This window comes from Armigeres subalbatus, chromosome 2, assembly GCF_024139115.2.
Source record: "Armigeres subalbatus isolate Guangzhou_Male chromosome 2, GZ_Asu_2, whole genome shotgun sequence".
In the NCBI taxonomy this organism is placed as follows: Eukaryota; Metazoa; Arthropoda; class Insecta; order Diptera; family Culicidae; genus Armigeres; species Armigeres subalbatus.
In genome coordinates, this window is record NC_085140.1 from 285,945,158 (window position 1) to 285,963,626 (window position 18,469).

Sequence of the window (18,469 nt, forward strand, 5' to 3'; positions counted from 1 at the left end):
GAAATTCATTTGTTTTTCTGACAACAAATTGTACAAGAAATTGTTCAAAATAACGGGTAATCCACTACTGTGCAGATTGTCTGACAGTACTTCTATGGAAACTGAATCAAAAGCGCCCTTAATATCCAAGAATACTGAAGCCAATTGCTCCTTGTGCGCAAAGGCCAGTTGTATATCTGAAGAAAGCAACGCTAGACAATCGTTTGTTCCTTTCCTTTTCGAAATCAAACTGAGTATTTGAAAGCAATGCATTTTCTTCGACCCAATGGTCGACTCTTGAAAGGATCATTTTCTCCAATAATTTTCTCATGCATGATAGCATGGCAATCGGTCGGTATGAATTGTGATTAGACGCTGGTTTCCCAGGCTTTTGAATAGCTATTACTTTGACCTGTCGCCATTCAGGTGGCACAATGTTGTACTCCATGAAACAGTTGTACAGGTCAAGTAATCGTCTTTTTGCGATATCTGGGAGGTTTTTAAGAAGATTGAATTTGATGTTATCGCATCCCGGAGCAGAGTTATTCGATGAAAGAAGAGACATAGAAAGTTCCAGCATTGTGAATGGTCCACCCAAAGAACCGGGATCAGTGACTGATTCTCGAAATAGCGGTTCTGCTGGTACGGAATCTGGACAGACCTTTTTTGCGAAGTTGAATATCCATCGATTGGAGTATTCTTCACTCTCATTGGTGGAAATGCGGTTCCGCATGTTGCGGGCCGTTTTCCAAAGTGTTGTCATTGAGGTTTCTCGTGATAGTCCCTCGACAAAACGTCGCCAGTAGCTACGTTTTTTTGCCTTGAGAAGATTTTTGAGCTTTCTTTCAAGCCTCAAATACTCTTCAAAAGCTCGGACCTTCCGTGTTTACGAAAGGCCTTGAAGGCATCAGATTTCTCAGAATACAACTTAGTACATTCATCATCCCATCCAGGAGTGGCTGGTCTTCTTATGACAGATGTACTTGGAACGCGTCGTTTCTGAGCTTCCAGTGCGCTTTTATGAATCAATTCGGTAAGGAATCGATACTCATCCAGTGGCGGAAGAATATCAGTTGATTCAATACCAATTTTTACCGCCGATGCAAATTTTTGCCAGTCAATGTTCTTCGTGAGATCGAAAGGAACATTAACTGGCTCAGATTCTTGATAGCCAATTTTAATGGTGGTGGCTATCGGCATATGGTCACTACCGTGGGGATCTTGGATAACCTTCCACGTGCAATCTAACGATAGTGAATTGGAACATAAAGACAGATCAATACGGCTTTGTTGACCATTTGGTCCTATTCGAGTTACTTCACCAGTGTTCAAAATATTCAAATTGAAATCGTCACACAAATCATAGAAAATAGGCGCTCTATAATCGTCATACGTTTCGCCCCATCCAATACCATGTGCGTTCATATCACCCAATATCAATACTGGAGATGATAGAAGGGAGACTGCGCTCCAAAAATGTCGACGATTAATAGAGGCATTTGGAGGAATGTACATTGAAGCTATGCAAAGATCTTTATTCTTCACATTTACTTGGCAAGCGACGATTTCTAAGCCGGGAACAGTCGGAATGGGAATTCTGTAGAAGGAGTAGCATTTTTTGATCCCCAAAAGAACGCCACCATAATGATCATCCCGATCTTGGCGAATAATATTAAAATCGTGGAAGTTGATTTCATCTTCAGAAGAAAGCCATGTTTCACAGAGCGCAAATATATCGCAATCGGAATTGCGAATCAAAAACTTGAACACGTCTAATTTATTTTTCAGACTATGACAGTTCCACTGCAGCACAGTGATTGTATCTTGTATGGCCGTATTATCCATCGAAAGATACAATTCCTGCAAGAAGGGGCCATGAAACAGTCAATTGCTTCAGATAACTTTCAACTGTTGGAATAAAGAGGTCAATGATTGGCCTCAATGAATTCGGAATATTGAACAAATTCAAAAAACGGTCCACGAGGTCCTTAAAGGATATCAATCCTCGCTTGGACGAGATTCTCTTTTCGGAAGTGCGAGTAGCATTTTCCTTTTCATTGATAATCCTAGCCGGATGTTTCTTAGGAACATCGGTTTTAGGCAATGGCGGGAATGTCTTAGAGCAGCAGGGATCTGCAGTGAAGACTGGTTGCTTCGGGATTTTAAGTAATCCCCCATTACCTTCAGATTTTGCCAAGCCTTTATGGATGACTTTTGTTTTCTTTCGGCGCGATCCCGGGGAAGACGGTTGCTTCCTCTTTTCGGGCGCGTGTACCTCGAAGAATCATCCATGTCGGCTGCGTCAGAGTCCGATTCATCAATGGAGATGGAATCATAATAGTCACTTACTTGAACGGCAGCTGAAAAAGCAGTCTTTGCGGTGGCAGTGGCGGATGTGTCTTGCGCTTTAACCATTTCCGCATAAGACTGCTTGGAGCGCTGTACCAACGAGCGCTTCACTTTTTGGGTGCGTCGTTTGTACACCGGGCAATCTTGCAAACCATGGGCAGGATCCAAACCACAATAAGCACATTTTGTGGCTTGTTGCTGGCAGGTATCCTCCCGATGTCTTTGGAAACATTTACCACAAAGTGGTTTGTTGTCACAAAACTCGGCAGTGTGACCTAATTGTTTGCAGTTGGTACAATTAAATACCCTTGGTACAAACAAACGCACCGGAAACAACATATTCTCGATATCTACATATTTTGGGAGCATCGAACCGGCGAACGTCACTCGAAGCGAGCCTGACTTAGCATATACCTTTTTACCATCTACTGTGGTTGCTGAATGCAATTCCTTGCAGTCCAGGATATCCACGGTAGATTGCAGGGCATTCTTTAAGCGACCTTTCCCTGCAAGCACATCCTTGCAAGTTAAGCTCGCTGCGTTGATCACACCTTCTATTTCGACCTCCCGCGAAGGGACATAAACTAAATATTCAATGTTGTACGCCCTGTCGCCAGCAATTTCATTCGCCACCTGGTATGTAGGTGCGGTGATGCGTAGCTTGTTTCTGTTGATTTGATTGAATTCAAGCTTCGTAAAACGACGCGTCAAGTCTCGTTTGATGCCGAGAAAATCTAGGCTTTTCGCTTTCTGCCGAAAGTAAACAACCCAAGGGCCAGGCGAAGATGCCTGGTAAAACCGTGTGCGAACCTCTTTTGGTGGCTCACCGCCTCCCATAGTCTCTGCTTCCATTCTCACCCCGAGAGGTGGAAGGACAATTCTGTCTTATACTAACTTAAAACTATTAGCAAATCAGAAAAAATAAGAAAAAAAAACTAATTCAATTGATTTCAATCAGTCCCGCTCCAAAAAGGAGAACAATAAAACAAAATCTGCCACTTATCTGTGCTGCTGCTGTAGGTAGCAGCAGAAACAATAGCCTGCTTTACTGGCGTCGCCAGAAGCAGCTACTTCGCTCGCCGACAGTGATCGCCTTGGATCCGTAGGTAGGCACCACACAATAAACTCGCACTACCGAACAACACCCGCGATGAGACACAGCACACACGTCTGGCTCGTTCGAACTGTCGACACGGAATGAAATAATACGAAATTGCCAGACTTCAGTACATTGATTGTAGTAAAATAAATGACAAAAATTTAAACAGATTTTGCAATACTTTCAAGCAGAACTGTATTAAAATATGCCATCCTCTGGTTGGGTGTTCACAATACCTAGATTCTTCGATATACTTGCAAAAAGTTGTCAAGATTCTCAAAATTATCCAAATTCTCCGAGCTCAGTAGACCCTCTAGACTACCCAAACTTCTTTTTTTCATGTTTTCTAAACCATTCATTTCCAACGGATTCTATAATTCTCGATGCTTTATAGATTATTATTACCCGAGCAACACTCATGTTGTAAATCAGTTTATGATACTCATATATGACAAAATTTGGTCATATATGAGTTATTGCAACCAAATCAACTTGAATTGTGTTGCTAGGGTAGATGCAGGACGTTTTCTGGGACGTCCGGCAACGCGGGATTAGTAAGCCAAATCCTGGACTGTCTCGCATAATACGGGACGTCTGGTCACTTTACCTTAACATATACTTAGTATACGAGAAATGCAAAAATAAATGAATTTAGTTATGCTATAATTTTATTCTTTTCATATTGTTTAAATTTGTTTAACCATTTTATAATAATTCAACAATTCATTCTAACGACTCTTAGTAGTTATAGCTAAGGCTTGGGGCAGAGAAGCTGACAGTGGCCAGATTATTGCTGTAGGCAGCCTTCTGGACTGGGATGGCTACTTTAGCAACCGGGAGAGCACTTTTGTACACTGGATAGGCGATCTTGGTCACAGGAGCAGCGTAGTGCTGAGCAATTGGAGCAACAACCTTGGCAACTGGGACAACTGTCTTGACAATCTTCTGACCAAGTGGCTCACGGTGCACCAGGGCGTTGAATCCATTATGTTCATCGGCGGTGTAGTCGACTACTCGGCGATAGCCATCGGCATCGATCAAAGTGTACTGTCCCTTCACAACGTCGCCATGTCGTTCCTCCTGTTGGCTTTTGATATCCCCGGTGTGGTCATCATGAACGGAGTACGAGAACTGGTACTCAGCTGGCGCATCCTGGTATTCAATAGACTTGATGGCAACTGGTAGAATGGCAGCGCTGGTGGCAGCAACCAGAGCAAAGAAGGTGAGGAACTGTGAAATAAATTGATTGTTAATTATGAAAAATATGGAAACATATTTTAAAATAAATATATTTTTACTTTGAAAGCCATGTTGATGCACAAAATCTGTTGTTTGATTGCGTTCCTTAATTGATAATGCTAATGAGTGACTGATGGATATTCAATCACCACACAGGCTATTTATATAGAACAAACTTCCAAATGGCAGTGGGTGGGAATATGTGATCGATTACAATCCGCGTATCCAGTTTGATTGACCCCCAGAAAAACTGGACTGCAAATTTATTGTGACCTTTGTGCTACTTAACTATAGCCACTATCGATCGCAAATTCAAAGGCAATCATATGCAACCAATCTAATAAATATATATTTTTTAACCGCTGGTTACTGATTGTATAGAAATGTCGTTCTGTTAATCGCTCGAGTTTTGCAAGCAAAACCAGTTACCCAGTTTCGCAAAGCACTTTTTTCAATCGATTCGCATTAACTCCAAAAATGTGTCCACCTCAAGAGTCTGAATGCAAAGGAAGTGGAGCTGAAAAATAGTTTCATTTTTATCGAGATAAACAAATGAGATATCTTTCGTTACAGTGATTAACCGTTGTGTGACCGGCAAAAAAAACACCCTTAACAGGCCGGCAGGGTACCCGGGTACCCACGAAACTAAAATGCTTTTATCTCTGGAAACCGATTTTAACAATTTTGGGCTTATTCAATTCAGAATTTTCTCTTCTTTACAAATGTTACTAGGATGAACCGATTTGGTCAATTCGATTCCAGCAAAATCCGGATTTCCAGGAACATGTCCTGCATAAATGATACTGATCGTGGATTTCGATAGCTAATCAGCTATACGGGTATTAAACTTCTCGAAATTTCATCAGTAGATTGATAAGAAGTTTTGGGTCCATCAGAACTGCCGATTTTCGATTGGCCATTCCAGATCAGGTTCCTCGAGGGGTCATAGGTGGCCATGAACATTGTTCAATGGAACATCAACAATATGGGTATCAAACTTTATGAAACTAACTCTTGCGTATGTCCTTCATGATCCTAGGCTCACCAGACAAGTTGACTCAGGAGTGGCCATTCTGGAACAGGTTCCCCGGGAGCCGGGGTTGGCCAAAATTATTTATTATTGGAACCCCAACAATATGGGTGTCAAACTTCTTGAAATTGTCTCAAGCGTTTATTTCTGATCTATTTGGGTTCATCAAACAAGTTCACCCCGGATCTCCAATTCCGGAATAGGTTCCCTGAGGGGTCAAGAATGTTCATTAACATTTTCAGAGCTCATTGTTTAAAATCAATTTATCTAGCAATGTGAGTGCAAAATAAATGCAAGGACCACTCATGGACGCCGGGTGACCAGCAGGAGACCCACCATAAGATTCCGGACACTTGGAGATATGATCGATTCCTGAAATTCTTCTAAACAGATGTGTCATAAACCGTTTGTTTTAACATTGTCACATCAAAACCAATACATGCACTACTTTTTGATCCTAGGTGGCCTCTGTCTGATACTACGAAAGTTTGTTCTAGAAATTTGCAATCCGTTGTAAAGTAATATCCAGGGCCATATTGACTCCAGGTGGACACTAAGTTATCCTTGGGAAGCTTTGAATCATCCGGAGCAGTAGTTAATTCTTGAAATTCGTCATTTGCTGTGAGAGCAAAATTAATGCAAGGGTCACCTGGTAGTCCCTAGATGGTGCTCCAGAAGTGCAGAAGCATCCAGAGCAGTGGTAAATTATTGCAGTTCGTTCTAGAAACTTTTGAAAATCGTTTGTAATAGCAGTATAGAAGTAGAATCTTTGCTCGCGCTTAGCATCATAGGGGCGTAACTGTATTGATCGGTTTCTCTTCATCGATTTTATATTTGCTTCAGGTAGAAGATGCAATCATCCTTCATTACAACCAAGAACCTTCGACAAACTACCGCAATTCACTACATTGATAAAAGGAAAATATCGTCGAAGATAAATCGATTAATACAGTTACGCCCTTATGATTCTAAGCGTGAGATTGCGAATATCATTCATTGATCCCGAGTGGCCACCAAGAAGTCCTCCTGAGAAATACCGGAATTCCCGAAGCAATCGTCATTTCTTACATTTTGTTTTCAACAGTTGCGTAATCGTGAACATTGTTTTTGTAACAAAGTAAAAAAAGAAGGAGAAGGGAGCGGGCTTGGTAGTCATAAGGCTACTGCTTCTGCCTCATACGCAGGAGATCGTGGGTTCAATCCAAAGTCCGTTCCATTCTCCTACCTTGCATCTTTCTTTATATTTATCTCTAGCAATATCTAGAACTGGAAGTGGACTTCCATACCATTTCCATTTCTTTTCCTATACCTTCAACTTGACTATTCTAACCGTTTCTGCTAGAATTGGAAATGAACTAAAGAGCTCGTTTTATACATCCAATTAGAAATGCCATCAGTTGCTTTCTATCTATAACATTGACAGTTAACCAAGACGGACCTCTGCCTCTCGGACCTTAACCCAACAATTCCAATAAATTCTGTACGAACAGAGGTATATTCGGCTTGCAGTGGGCGAGTGATTGCATCATCATTTGCACCCACTTCCCTACATTGACTTGCATTCAGAATCCACTGATAATCTGTGTGAAACAAAAATCTGTAACTAGATGCGCTCTCTCAGTAGATGAAGAAACTGGCTAGTCTAATCAGTTTCGTCGTTCCAGTTTCAAAATCTACCTGTATGGCCGATGAGATGTCGACGGATGAGATGTTTAGCCTGAAGATGATCCTTTATGAATTTCGGGAGTACAGTCCATCTGTCTATTGATTTCAAAGCAGCGTACGATTCAGTGAAAAGAAATTAGCTGTGGCAGATAATGTTCGAACACGATGATTACGATGATACGTGCAACGCTTGATGCCTGTCATAAGACGAGTTTATACAATCCCATTGAATTCCACCACTTAATTGTATCTTGACAGATACGTATTTCGACCTCAACAGTAAGGCCGTCTTCAGTGTCTCGTACTTGACTCGACTTACTCGACTCAAAATAATTTTCTTATCAAAACGCTTGATGGCTCGAAATAAAATATTCGGGTTGCAGACGACGTATCAACCGTGTTTGTGACCGTGGAGAGATTGAAGCAGAGTGATGCGCTTTCAAATTTATTGTAAATATTGCACTCGAGGGGGTGATTAGGAGATCTGGGGTGACATTGCGCATCTCGAATCGAATCACTCGATTCGTACGTTTTTGCATTCGTTTCGAAAAAATTGCGGCATTATGAATTTCGTTCGACTTCATTCAGTCGCAGTACAAGATTTCGAATGGTGCTGTACTAGCTCAATCGAGTATGTTCTGTCAAACGAAATGTAAACAGAGAGAATAAGAGATAGTTTTTTCCGTGTTTATCATGCCGCCCGCTGGAGAGACAACCTTCAGCGCATTGCGAATGTGAGTAACCAAAGAGAATAAGAGTAATTTCATCTGCGTGTAGCATGTTGCCTGATGGAAAGGCATCCTTCATGGCATGAATTGGCAGTTAATTTATAAACAAGCAAATCGTGCTCAATGACTATTGTTGTAGTAAAGAGTTTGCTATAAATGTTTGTTTGTGTGTATTAGCATTAGGGTAGGCGTAAAGTTATTGTATTGTGACGTTCAACACATATATGTAGCTTTGTATAGGTTAAGATCGATTCAAAAGCTCCGATTAGAAACGAACCCTTATTTTCCCGCCATCTATCTTTATAAAAGAGCACCTCCCGAAAGTTGGAGCATTATTCAAAAAATTCCATCTTGCTCAACCGGTCACCGAAATTAATTAGAAGTTAAATTAGAAGTAGTAAATGTAATAAATGTATTGTTAGTTGCCCAATAAAGTGTCTGTTTAGTAGTAATAAGTGTTTAAAGCAAATAAACTGTTTGTAAACCCGTTAAAGTGCTGTGAAGTTTGTTTCAAAAGCTTTAAACCGAAGAACAGAACCCGTTTGTGCGTTGCAATTATTGCACGATTATCACACCGGTAAAGGCGTGCTGTGTGTCGGAGTTTGGTGCTAGAACGCTATTTCCGGGGGTCACAACATTGGTGCCGTGACCAGGATAGCGTTTCTTTGGAAATTACCGACGCTAATAAGCCCTTTGGATCAACAGACAATTGGTTTGGCGCCATTCTCGGCGACTACAAAGGTGAAAGGCGCCATAGCTATAATCGTGAATTCACTCGAGCTGCCATCACGAAAATCACATATCTGGAACTATTGGGCGCAGCCATAGCAGTTTTTGGAGTTGGTTTCAAGGAGAGATTGAATAATTATTCAAGGCTTGTTAGACAGGCCTACCAGGAGTTTTCGGTGGCCGGATTCTTCAACGTGCATCTTGGACTACTGGTGGGTGAGGAAGAACAATCTAGGACTCCCTTAACGCTAACGTAGTGGACGGCTCTGTGCAAGGCGCATTAACGCTCGAAAGGTGTTTCCGGCGGTGTTTGCTGACCAGAATATTAGTATACAAGGCCTTTAAGACAGGCTCATCAGGTGAGTCCCTGTCCATCAAACGTACTTTTTTCTGGAAGGTGCTTCGCTGGTTTAATTTTACAGCTCTCGAGCTCTCGTACGGTGTTGCTGGCGGTGTGGACCATTGATCCCAGAGATTGTATTATTGTACAAGGCCTGTTAGACGGGCTCACCAGGTGAGTTCCTGTCCAATCAAATACTTTTCTCTGGAGGGTGCTTCGCTTGTTAAATTTTACAGCTCGTGTGGTGTTGCTGACGGTGTAGACTTTGCTGCCCAGAGATTATATTATATAGTATACAAGGCCTGTAAGACAGGCTCACCAGGTGAGTCCCTGTCCATCAAATATACTTTCTCTGGAAGGTGCTTCCCTGGTTATATTTCCACAGCTCTTTGGTGATCTTGTGAATTCCGTTCGGTGCAAGCAAGATGTCGACGTCGAAGAAACTCAAGAGCTTGATACGCAACAGAGACAGCGTTCTCGAGTTCATGGACCGGATTGAACAGTACCTGAAAACACCAAGGAGTTCGATGAGCAGTCGGTCAACATTCGGTTAGAGAAACTCGAGCAAAAGTGGAATGATTTCGAGGATCTACAGAACGACATCGAGAGCATGGAGGACAATGAGGAGAACATGCCAGAGCACCATCAACTCAGGGCCGAATTCGAAGGAAAGTACTTTGAGGTAAGAGCAGGGTTGGCAAGAAAGGTACAGCAAGGTCAAGTGACACTAAACACATCCAATGCGCACACGAACCATGTCCCAAACGTCCAAGCCTCCGTACGACTTCCACAAATCAATTTGCCGGAGTTCGATGGCAACTTTCAAAATTGGCTTCCGTTTCACGATATTTATGTAGCTTTGATTGACTCTTCGACAGAGCTCACGGACATACAGAAGTTCCATTATCTGCGTGCCTCGTTGAAAGGTGACGCTTTAAAGGTGATTGATTCATATGCGATGAGTGAGGCTAATTATAGGGTTGCGTGGGAGGTTTTGGTCGATCGGTTTTCTAACAATTATTTCCTCAAAAAAGTCATCTCAACGCGTTGTTCGAGTACCCTAGGATGAAGAAGGAATCAGCTGCTGGTCTGCACGATCTAATTGATTGTTTCGAGCGCAACACCAACCAGCTAGGTGAAAGAACGAGTGGTTGGGGAGCTATGTTAGTCCATTTATTGGTTTCAAAACTGGAGGAGGTTATTCAGAAGCGGTGGGAAGAAAATGTGTCGCCAGAAAAGGAACCGTCGTTTGGGTCGTTGGTCGATTTTCTCAAAAAACAAACTCGGGTATTAGATGCGGTCTCGGTCGATCAGCGTATGTTTTCAACGGCAACATCCACTAGCGTTAGTAAATTCCGTCCCACGAAAGTTTCGGTCAACTCGGCGACTGAAACGAAGTCACCAAACTGCTTCGCCTGTAAGGAAAATCATTGGATTACTCAGTGCCCAACCTTCGCTAATTTAGGAGTGGACAAACGGCTGCAGCTCACCAACTCCAAGCGGCTCTGCAGTAATTGTCTTGGTAGGAATCACTTGGCACGGGACTGTCCGTCAAAATATCGTTGCAGAACGTGTTCGAAGAAGCACCACACGTTGTTGTCTCCTGGATTTCCTGGTTCTGGTTCCACGGTTCTGGCAACGAATGAAAACGGAAACCCTTCTACATCATCATCAAATGGCGGTGCTTCGAACTCTGGTGAATCTGTTTCTAGTTCGATGGCACTAATTTCATCCAATTCGGCGATAGGGCACTCAAAATCGCATATATTTTTGCTCACGGTGTTGCTAAATGTGAAGGACGTTTGGGGAAGGATACATCAGGCAAGGGCGCTTCTAGACTCCGGATCACAGGCCAACTTGATGTCGGCAAATCTCTGCAAGCTACTTCAACTTTCACGACGGGACAAAAAGGTGGAAATAACTGGTATTGGTCGATCACGAAATCGCACGGCTTATGAAGTCTCCACTACAATTTCTTCTCGGACGGAGAATTTCTCAACTTCAATGGAATTTCTGGTGTTGGAGCAGCTCACTGAAAATCAGCCATCATACTCGATTCCGATGCGAGAATGGCAACCTCCGGCTGATATGGTTTTGGCTGATCCTGGTTTCAACGTTTCTGGTCCGATCGATTTGGTCTTAGGTACCCAGTACTTCTACGAATTCCACATAAGCGATGGTGGCCGGTTGCAAGCTCGTAAATTCGACAATACGCTCCCAGTATTTTTCAATACGGTATTCGGATGGGTAGCAGCTGATGATGTTACATAAAAGGGCAGTCGCGGGTTAGCTGCCATATTGCGAAGGTAAAATCTTTGGACAAGGCAGGCAATCGAATGATTTTGGGCAGTGAAATAGTCTACGGTCAAAACACAACGCAAACAGGAAGAGGAAGATTGTGAGACACACTTCCTTACCACAGTCTTTCGTGATGGCACTGGCAGGTATATTGTGCGGTACCCTAAGCACATGAATTTCAATAATATGATTGGAGAATCGAAACAGATGGCTCTCCGAAGATTTCATCACACTGAAAGGCGATTGAAACTGGACTGTGATCTGCGATCGCAGTATAGTGATTTCATGATGGAGTACATTGAGCTGGGTCACATGAAGTACATTGGATTGGCGGATGACTCAATATTGATGAAGGCAAAACTGTGTGCTATCTTCCACACCATCCTGTATTCAAGGAAACAAGCTCTACGACGAAGATACGTGTGGTCTTCGATGGATCAGCGAAAACTTCCACAAACTTTTCACTCAACGAAGCTCTACTTACGGGGCCAACTATTCAAGACGAACTACTTGAACTAATGATTCGGTTCCGGAAACATGCCATTGCCCTGGTGGCGGACGTCGCAAAATGCACCGTCAAATTCGGATCCATGATGACGATAAACCGCTCCAACGAATTCTTTGGAGATTCGATCCTTTGTAACCAATATCGGTTTACGAGCTACAAACTTTCACTTGCGGTTTGTCTCCGTTGTCGTTTCTCGCTACTCGGGTGCTGAAACAATTGTCGTTGGATTTGGGCGAAAAATACGAGCATGCTGCCAGCTCCGTGGAAGAAGATTTTTATATGGATGACTTCCTGTCGGGTGCCCCCACGGTGGAAAAGGCAATACTGCTGCAAAAAGAAGTGCAAGATTTGTTGAAAGAAGGAGGTCTAGAGCTTCGGAAATGGTCTTCGAATAATCCGGATGTCTTGAAAAACATTCCTACCGAGGCTCTTGTTGGCGAAACAACTCTACACTTTGGAGAAGATCAGAGAATAAAAACGCTTGGTATTGGATGGGAAACAAAACCAGACTACCTGTGCATCGAGGTTCAACCATCGTCAGAAGAATGTATTTGGACAAAACGCAAGATATTTTCTACGATCGCCAAGCTGTACGACCCGCTTGGACTTGTTTCGCCAGTCATCGCATGGGCAAAAATCCGAATGCAGCATCTTTGGCTTACCGCTGTTGAATGGGACGATCCAGTTCCGGAGGAAATCGCAAGCAAATGGATGGATTTCGTTGCACAGTTGCCATGTCTGAATGACTACAAGGTACCTCGCTTCATCTTCCAGCCAGATTATATTTCTATACAGTTCCATGTATTCACCGATGCATCGGAAATTGGGTACGGGGCCTGCATCTATGCACGCTCCATCGACAAGGCGAAACAAATCAAAATCGAGCTCATAGCGGCCAAATCACGGGTAGCACCACTCAAGCGCGTTAGCCTACCGCGGCTTGAGCTCTGTGCTGCACTCCTGGGAGCAAAACTGTACGCTAAAGTATCAGCAGCACTCAGGATGGAAGGAATCTCTTGTTGGTTCTGGTCAGATTCGATGGTCACACTTCATTGGATTCAGGCACCACCCAACACTTGGCAAACTTTCATCGGGAATCGGACAGCAGAGATTCAACAATTAACCCACGGGCATAGCTGGAATCACGTGAAAGGAACTGAAAACCCGGCTGACTACATTTCACGTGGAATGCTTCCTCAAGATTTTTCCGTCGCTACTGTGTGGCGCTGCGGTCCGTCATGGCTCTCGAACGAGGAGGAATATTGGCCTAAACACCTAACTGGTACGCCACCGGAGGATCTACTGGAGCGTCGTAAAACAGCACTCGTGATTCAACAAGCACCAGAGCATAACTTTTTGTTTCACCGCTATTCAAACTTTTGGCGTTTACTTCGGATTACTGCCTTGGTTCTTCGTTTTGTGAATCGATGTCGTCGCAAACATAGTTGCCACCCGAACCTATTCGCTTCAGTAGGAGAGCTAGAGCAAGCTAAAGAAACACTATCGAAGTTGGCGCAACAGGAAATATTTGCAGATGAACGTAAACAATTGGAAAAAACTCGAACCGTCTCCAAAAAGTCGTCATTGAAACTACTTGGCCCGTTCCTTGACGAAAAGGGAATCATTCGACTCGGTGGACGACTTGAACACTCCTCCGAGAACTACCACACAAAGCACCCTATAATTTTACCAAAATTCCACCCACTCACACGCCTCATTACACAACACTATCACGAACAATGCATGCATTCCGGTCCTCGCATGACCTTAGCTACAATGCATCAAGAATTCTGGCCAGTTAACGGAAAGACAATCGCCAATTTTGTGTGTCGCAAATGTCCGCAATGCTATCGCCTAAACCCTGCTCCAGTTTCTCAACCCGTTGGCCAATTGCCAAAGTCCCGCACAGCACCATGTAGAGCTTTCACCGTAGTTGGAGTGGACTACTGCGGACCCGTTTACTTAAAACCAGCGCACCGACGAGCAGCACCACGGAAGGCATTCATTGCCGTATTTGTTTGTTTCGCCTCCAAAGCCGTGCATCTGGAATTGGTCTGTGACCTATCCACAGAGGCCTTTATTGCAGCCTTACGTCGCTTCATCGCACACCACGGGATGCCAGCAGAAATCCATTCGGACAACGGTACAAATTTTCAAGGGGCGTCGAATACGTTGACCGAATTATACCGTCTTCTCGAAGCGAAACACACCAGAGAATCAATCAACCGAGAATGCAGCAAACACCGAATTCAGTGGCACTTCATTCCGCCAAGAGCACCAACCTTCGGCGGTCTATGGGAGGCCGCTGTGAAAACCGCGAAAACAACACTGAGAAAAGTGCTCGGAAAAACGCAGCTGTCCTACGAAGACTACGCAACAGTGCTAGCACAAATCGAGGCAAACATGAACAGCCGACCGCTTACGTCCTTATCCATCGATCCTATTGAGCTAGATGTCCTCACTCCCGGTCATTTCATCATCGGGGCACCGCTCATAAGCCTCCCGGAACCAAACTACGTGCAAATTCCCACCAACCGACTAAACCACTACCAACAGTTGCAAAAATTGGTCCAGCAGCACTGGGATCGCTGGAGGAAAGAATACCTCACAGAACTGAACCATCGTCGAGAGAAAACAACACTTCCCATTGATGTCCACATCGGCCAAATTGTTTTGTTCAGGAGGACGGCAAACCTACCATCGATTGGCCTATTGCACGCATCGAACAAATTCATCCTGGAGCAGACGGAGTAGTAAGGGTCGTAACTTTGCGAACAGCTAGTGGAACCTACAAACGACCTGTGACCCGAATTTTTCCTCTTAATTTCGACCAGCAACCGATGAATGCCGTAGCCGATATTTCCGATACGCAGTTAGCTGAAAATATAGATAATTAAGTAATTGTTTTGTGAAATAACGCCATTCCTGTTCGTCTGCATCGTGATAGTTTGTTTATATAAATTCGAGCTTTCAAATTTAGGTGGCCGGCTATGTTGTAGTAAAGAGTTTGCTATAAATGTTTGTTTGTGTGTATTAGCATTAGGGTAGGCGTAAAGTTATTGTATTGTGACGTTCAACACATATATGTAGCTTTGTAAAGGTTAAGATCGATTCAAAAGCTTTGATTAGAAACGAACCCTTATTTTTCCGCCATCTATCTCTATAAAAGAGCACCTCCCGAAAGTTGGATCATTATTCGACCGGTCACCGAAATTAATTAGAAGTTAAATTAGAAGTAGTAAATGTAATAAATGTATTGTTAGTTGCCCAATAAAGTGTCTGTTTAGTAGTAATAAGTGTTTAAAGCAAATAAACTGTTTGTAAACCCGTTAAAGTGCTGTGAAGTTTGTTTCAAAAGCTTTAAACCGAAGAACAGAACCCGTTTGTGCGTTGCAATTATTGCACGATTATCACACCGGTAAAGGCGTGCTGTGTGTCGGAGTTTGGTGCTAGAACGCTATTTCCGGGGGTCACAACAACTATAAAAGCAATATTATTTAGCTGTTGCAATATTATTTAGTAGTTGAAACCGATTAAAACATTATGCCGATATGACATGTTTTATAAATTGAGATAAAGTTACGACACAAATTATAAGTTATAATAAATTATAAGCAACTCGGCCGTACGAAAACCATTTTGTTTTTGTTAAATGTCTTGGCTGTGCATGGCTTTTCTAAAGCACTTGTTTAGTTTGATTGCTCTAATTGTAATCAAGTGTCGGTCTTCCACTGTCATTAGTCGTCTGAGCACACGCGACCGCATGCGTAGAGCAATCAAACTCATCAAATGCTTTAGCATTTATTATATTTATTCAAGTTTATGCCACATATCTAATTTTGAGCTAGATAATTTAAAGCTAAAAAAGGATTCGATAATAAATTACTTTGATGTTTCCATGTGTTTTAGTTAGATGCACTTGGGTCATCTCTTGCGCGTTTTTTTTATTTAACTCAACTATTTTTACGTAGATTTTGGAATATACCTATATGTTCTTAGGCAGATTTTCCCCATAAATTTTTCACGCGGTTTATCGAAATTGTCAAGAAATACGTGAAAACTGCAAAAAAACGATTTAAGTTGAAGTCGTTTTTACGAGGATTTCGGGATAATTAGAGATTGCATATTGTCTGGAAACTTTAAAAGTAGGTATACTAATGACATTCTTTCCTTCAAGATACAATAATGAAACATTTATACTCTTCCCGTAGAGAAATAATAACAAATATAATGAAAAACTTTCAGCAAGAAATGACTCTCGAACAACATTCGAAAACTGTAAAGGTGACGAGTGATTTTCATTCGACATGAGTCGTTTTTCAGTGTGCTATCGAGTCCCCATAATGCCAATACATCTCGTTATTCTTGTACCTCCTCGAGCATACTCGAACGATGAGTCGATTTCGAGATCGAATCGAAAGCCGTAATGCCAAACATGTTCGACTCGATAGAATTACGTTCGAATCGAGGTGCACAATGCCACCCCTGGTGTGCAGAAGAAGGGCGCTATCATCACATGGTCGCATATGCTCCTGATCTTTGCGGATGACATTGACTACATTGGTAACGATCACAGGGCAGTAGTGGAGGCTTTTACCCTAATGAAGAGGGAGCAGGCGAAGATAGGCTGAATCATCGACTCTACCAAGACGGAGTACATGGTTGCGGGTAAAGATAAAGGTAGGCCTATTGGTGTTAGTGCTGAGGTAGTGCTTGATGGGGAAGTTGTTGAAGAATTTGTTTATTTTTGAACACATGACAAGTGACATGTGACAATGACCTTTTCTGTGAAGGGAAAAGACGTATTGCTGCTGCGAATAGGGGCTTCATCGAGATCGAATATTGGAAACGAAATTTGCTCTGATTCGTAAGGATGTAAAAAGAGGTGGACCGGAAAGCTTTTGGGGTTTTCGAGCGAAAAGTCCTACGTACAATTCTCGATGGGAAATTAGGAAAAAAATGTGTGGCGCAGACGCATAAATCACGAGCTGTATCAAGTGTATAAAGAAGAAAATATTGTGAATCGTATAAAATACGACAAACTCTAGAGGGCCGGTCACTTAATGCGAATGTCGGAAGAAAGAATAGCAAAAACAATATTCACCAGAGTGGCATCGGACCTGGGAGCCCTAAACGTTTATGAAAACTGGAGGAACATCACCCAAGATTGACAATTATGGAGCTCTACAATACGTCAGTCAAAGGTTGTTTAGAGCTTCTAGTGGAGTGTCTTCACTTGTCATAAGACGATTTCGAACTATCCCATTTTATTCCACCACTTGAAGTGAACGAACGATTTATTGAAAGTCGCAGCATTATTGGATGTATTGTGGCTATCCGTTTAGATTGCATCAATTATGCTCTCACATTTCTCAACAAGCGATTTCTAAAAACTCACAACTTTCTAGGACGACTTAAAAATTGGCACATCTTCGAAAGTTCCGAAGCTTCCAGATGCTCACCTAACGGCCCACGGTGTCAATGAATGATCCTCGAATTGATTTTGATCGCAACCAACTACAAAGAAAATCGCAGCTTTCTAGGGCGAGTTGATTACCATTTCGGCTATTCCGGAGCTTCTGGAGCACCACTTAGTGGCCTCCCGGGGTCAACGTTTAGTTCTTGCAATGATATTGCTCTCCTTTTGATGCATAAATCGTTTTGTGAAACGGTTTATGAGGATGAATTTAAAAACTGGCCCTTTTCTCAGAATGTTCCGGAGTTCCCGGAGGACCATCTAGCGGAGTTTTGCTCTCACATTCATAACAAACCACTGTATTCTAGGACGATTTTCAAGAATTTGTCTTTACTATGGGTGTTCCGGACATTCTGCGCCAGATGGTGGTCAACGCGTTGGTCATGCAATGATTAAACTCTCACAATACTACAACAAGTAATAGTTTTTAGGAAAAAAACGCGACTTCAAAATAGAATCTTCTACACCTGGTCATTTCTCCTGATGTTCCAGAACTTTCTAAAACCACTTAGTGGCCATCCGGGATAAATGAGTAGTCCTTGTATTGATTTTGTTCGCTACAACACTAAAATTCTAAAAAGTCTGTTTACTAGGATAAACTTTTAGAATCGGCTTTGTTTTGGAGCTTTCGGTGATCCAACTAGTTGCCTTCTGGTGTCAAAAGGTGGTCCTTGCAATGATTTGACTCCCAACACACGGGTTACAAAAAAAAACTTTCTATTTTTTATTTGTATTTATTTATATTGAAAAGTATTTATGGCCACTTAACACCCTACGGGGACATGTCCTGCAATGGAAACTATAAAGTCAGCACGTCTGGTGGCTCTAAAACAATCAGAAACACACTGCTGAGGCAATTTCAAGAAGTTTGATGCCCATATTGTTGAGGTTCCATTGAAAAATGGTTATGACCATTCTTGGCCCCATTGGGAACCTGTTCCGAAATAGCCACTCAAATTTTCACACATCTGTTGGAACCAAGAATATAAACAACAGCCTGCTGTGGAAGTTTCAAGAATTTTGACATCC

At 42.6% G+C, this 18,469-nt stretch overlaps 1 protein-coding gene across 1 annotated transcript; it reads right to left on the reverse strand.

The window, feature by feature from the left end:
- Positions 1–4,083: 4,083 nt before the first annotated feature.
- Positions 4,084–4,785, reverse strand: LOC134212345 (larval cuticle protein A2B-like). Its single transcript, XM_062690106.1, has 2 exons — positions 4,726–4,785; positions 4,084–4,657 (listed from the first exon to the last, which is right to left on the reverse strand). Exons 1-2 carry the CDS (start codon positions 4,735–4,737, stop codon positions 4,166–4,168), a joined length of 504 nt encoding a protein of 167 aa, XP_062546090.1. The 5' UTR covers positions 4,738–4,785; the 3' UTR covers positions 4,084–4,165.
- Positions 4,786–18,469: the final 13,684 nt, after the last annotated feature.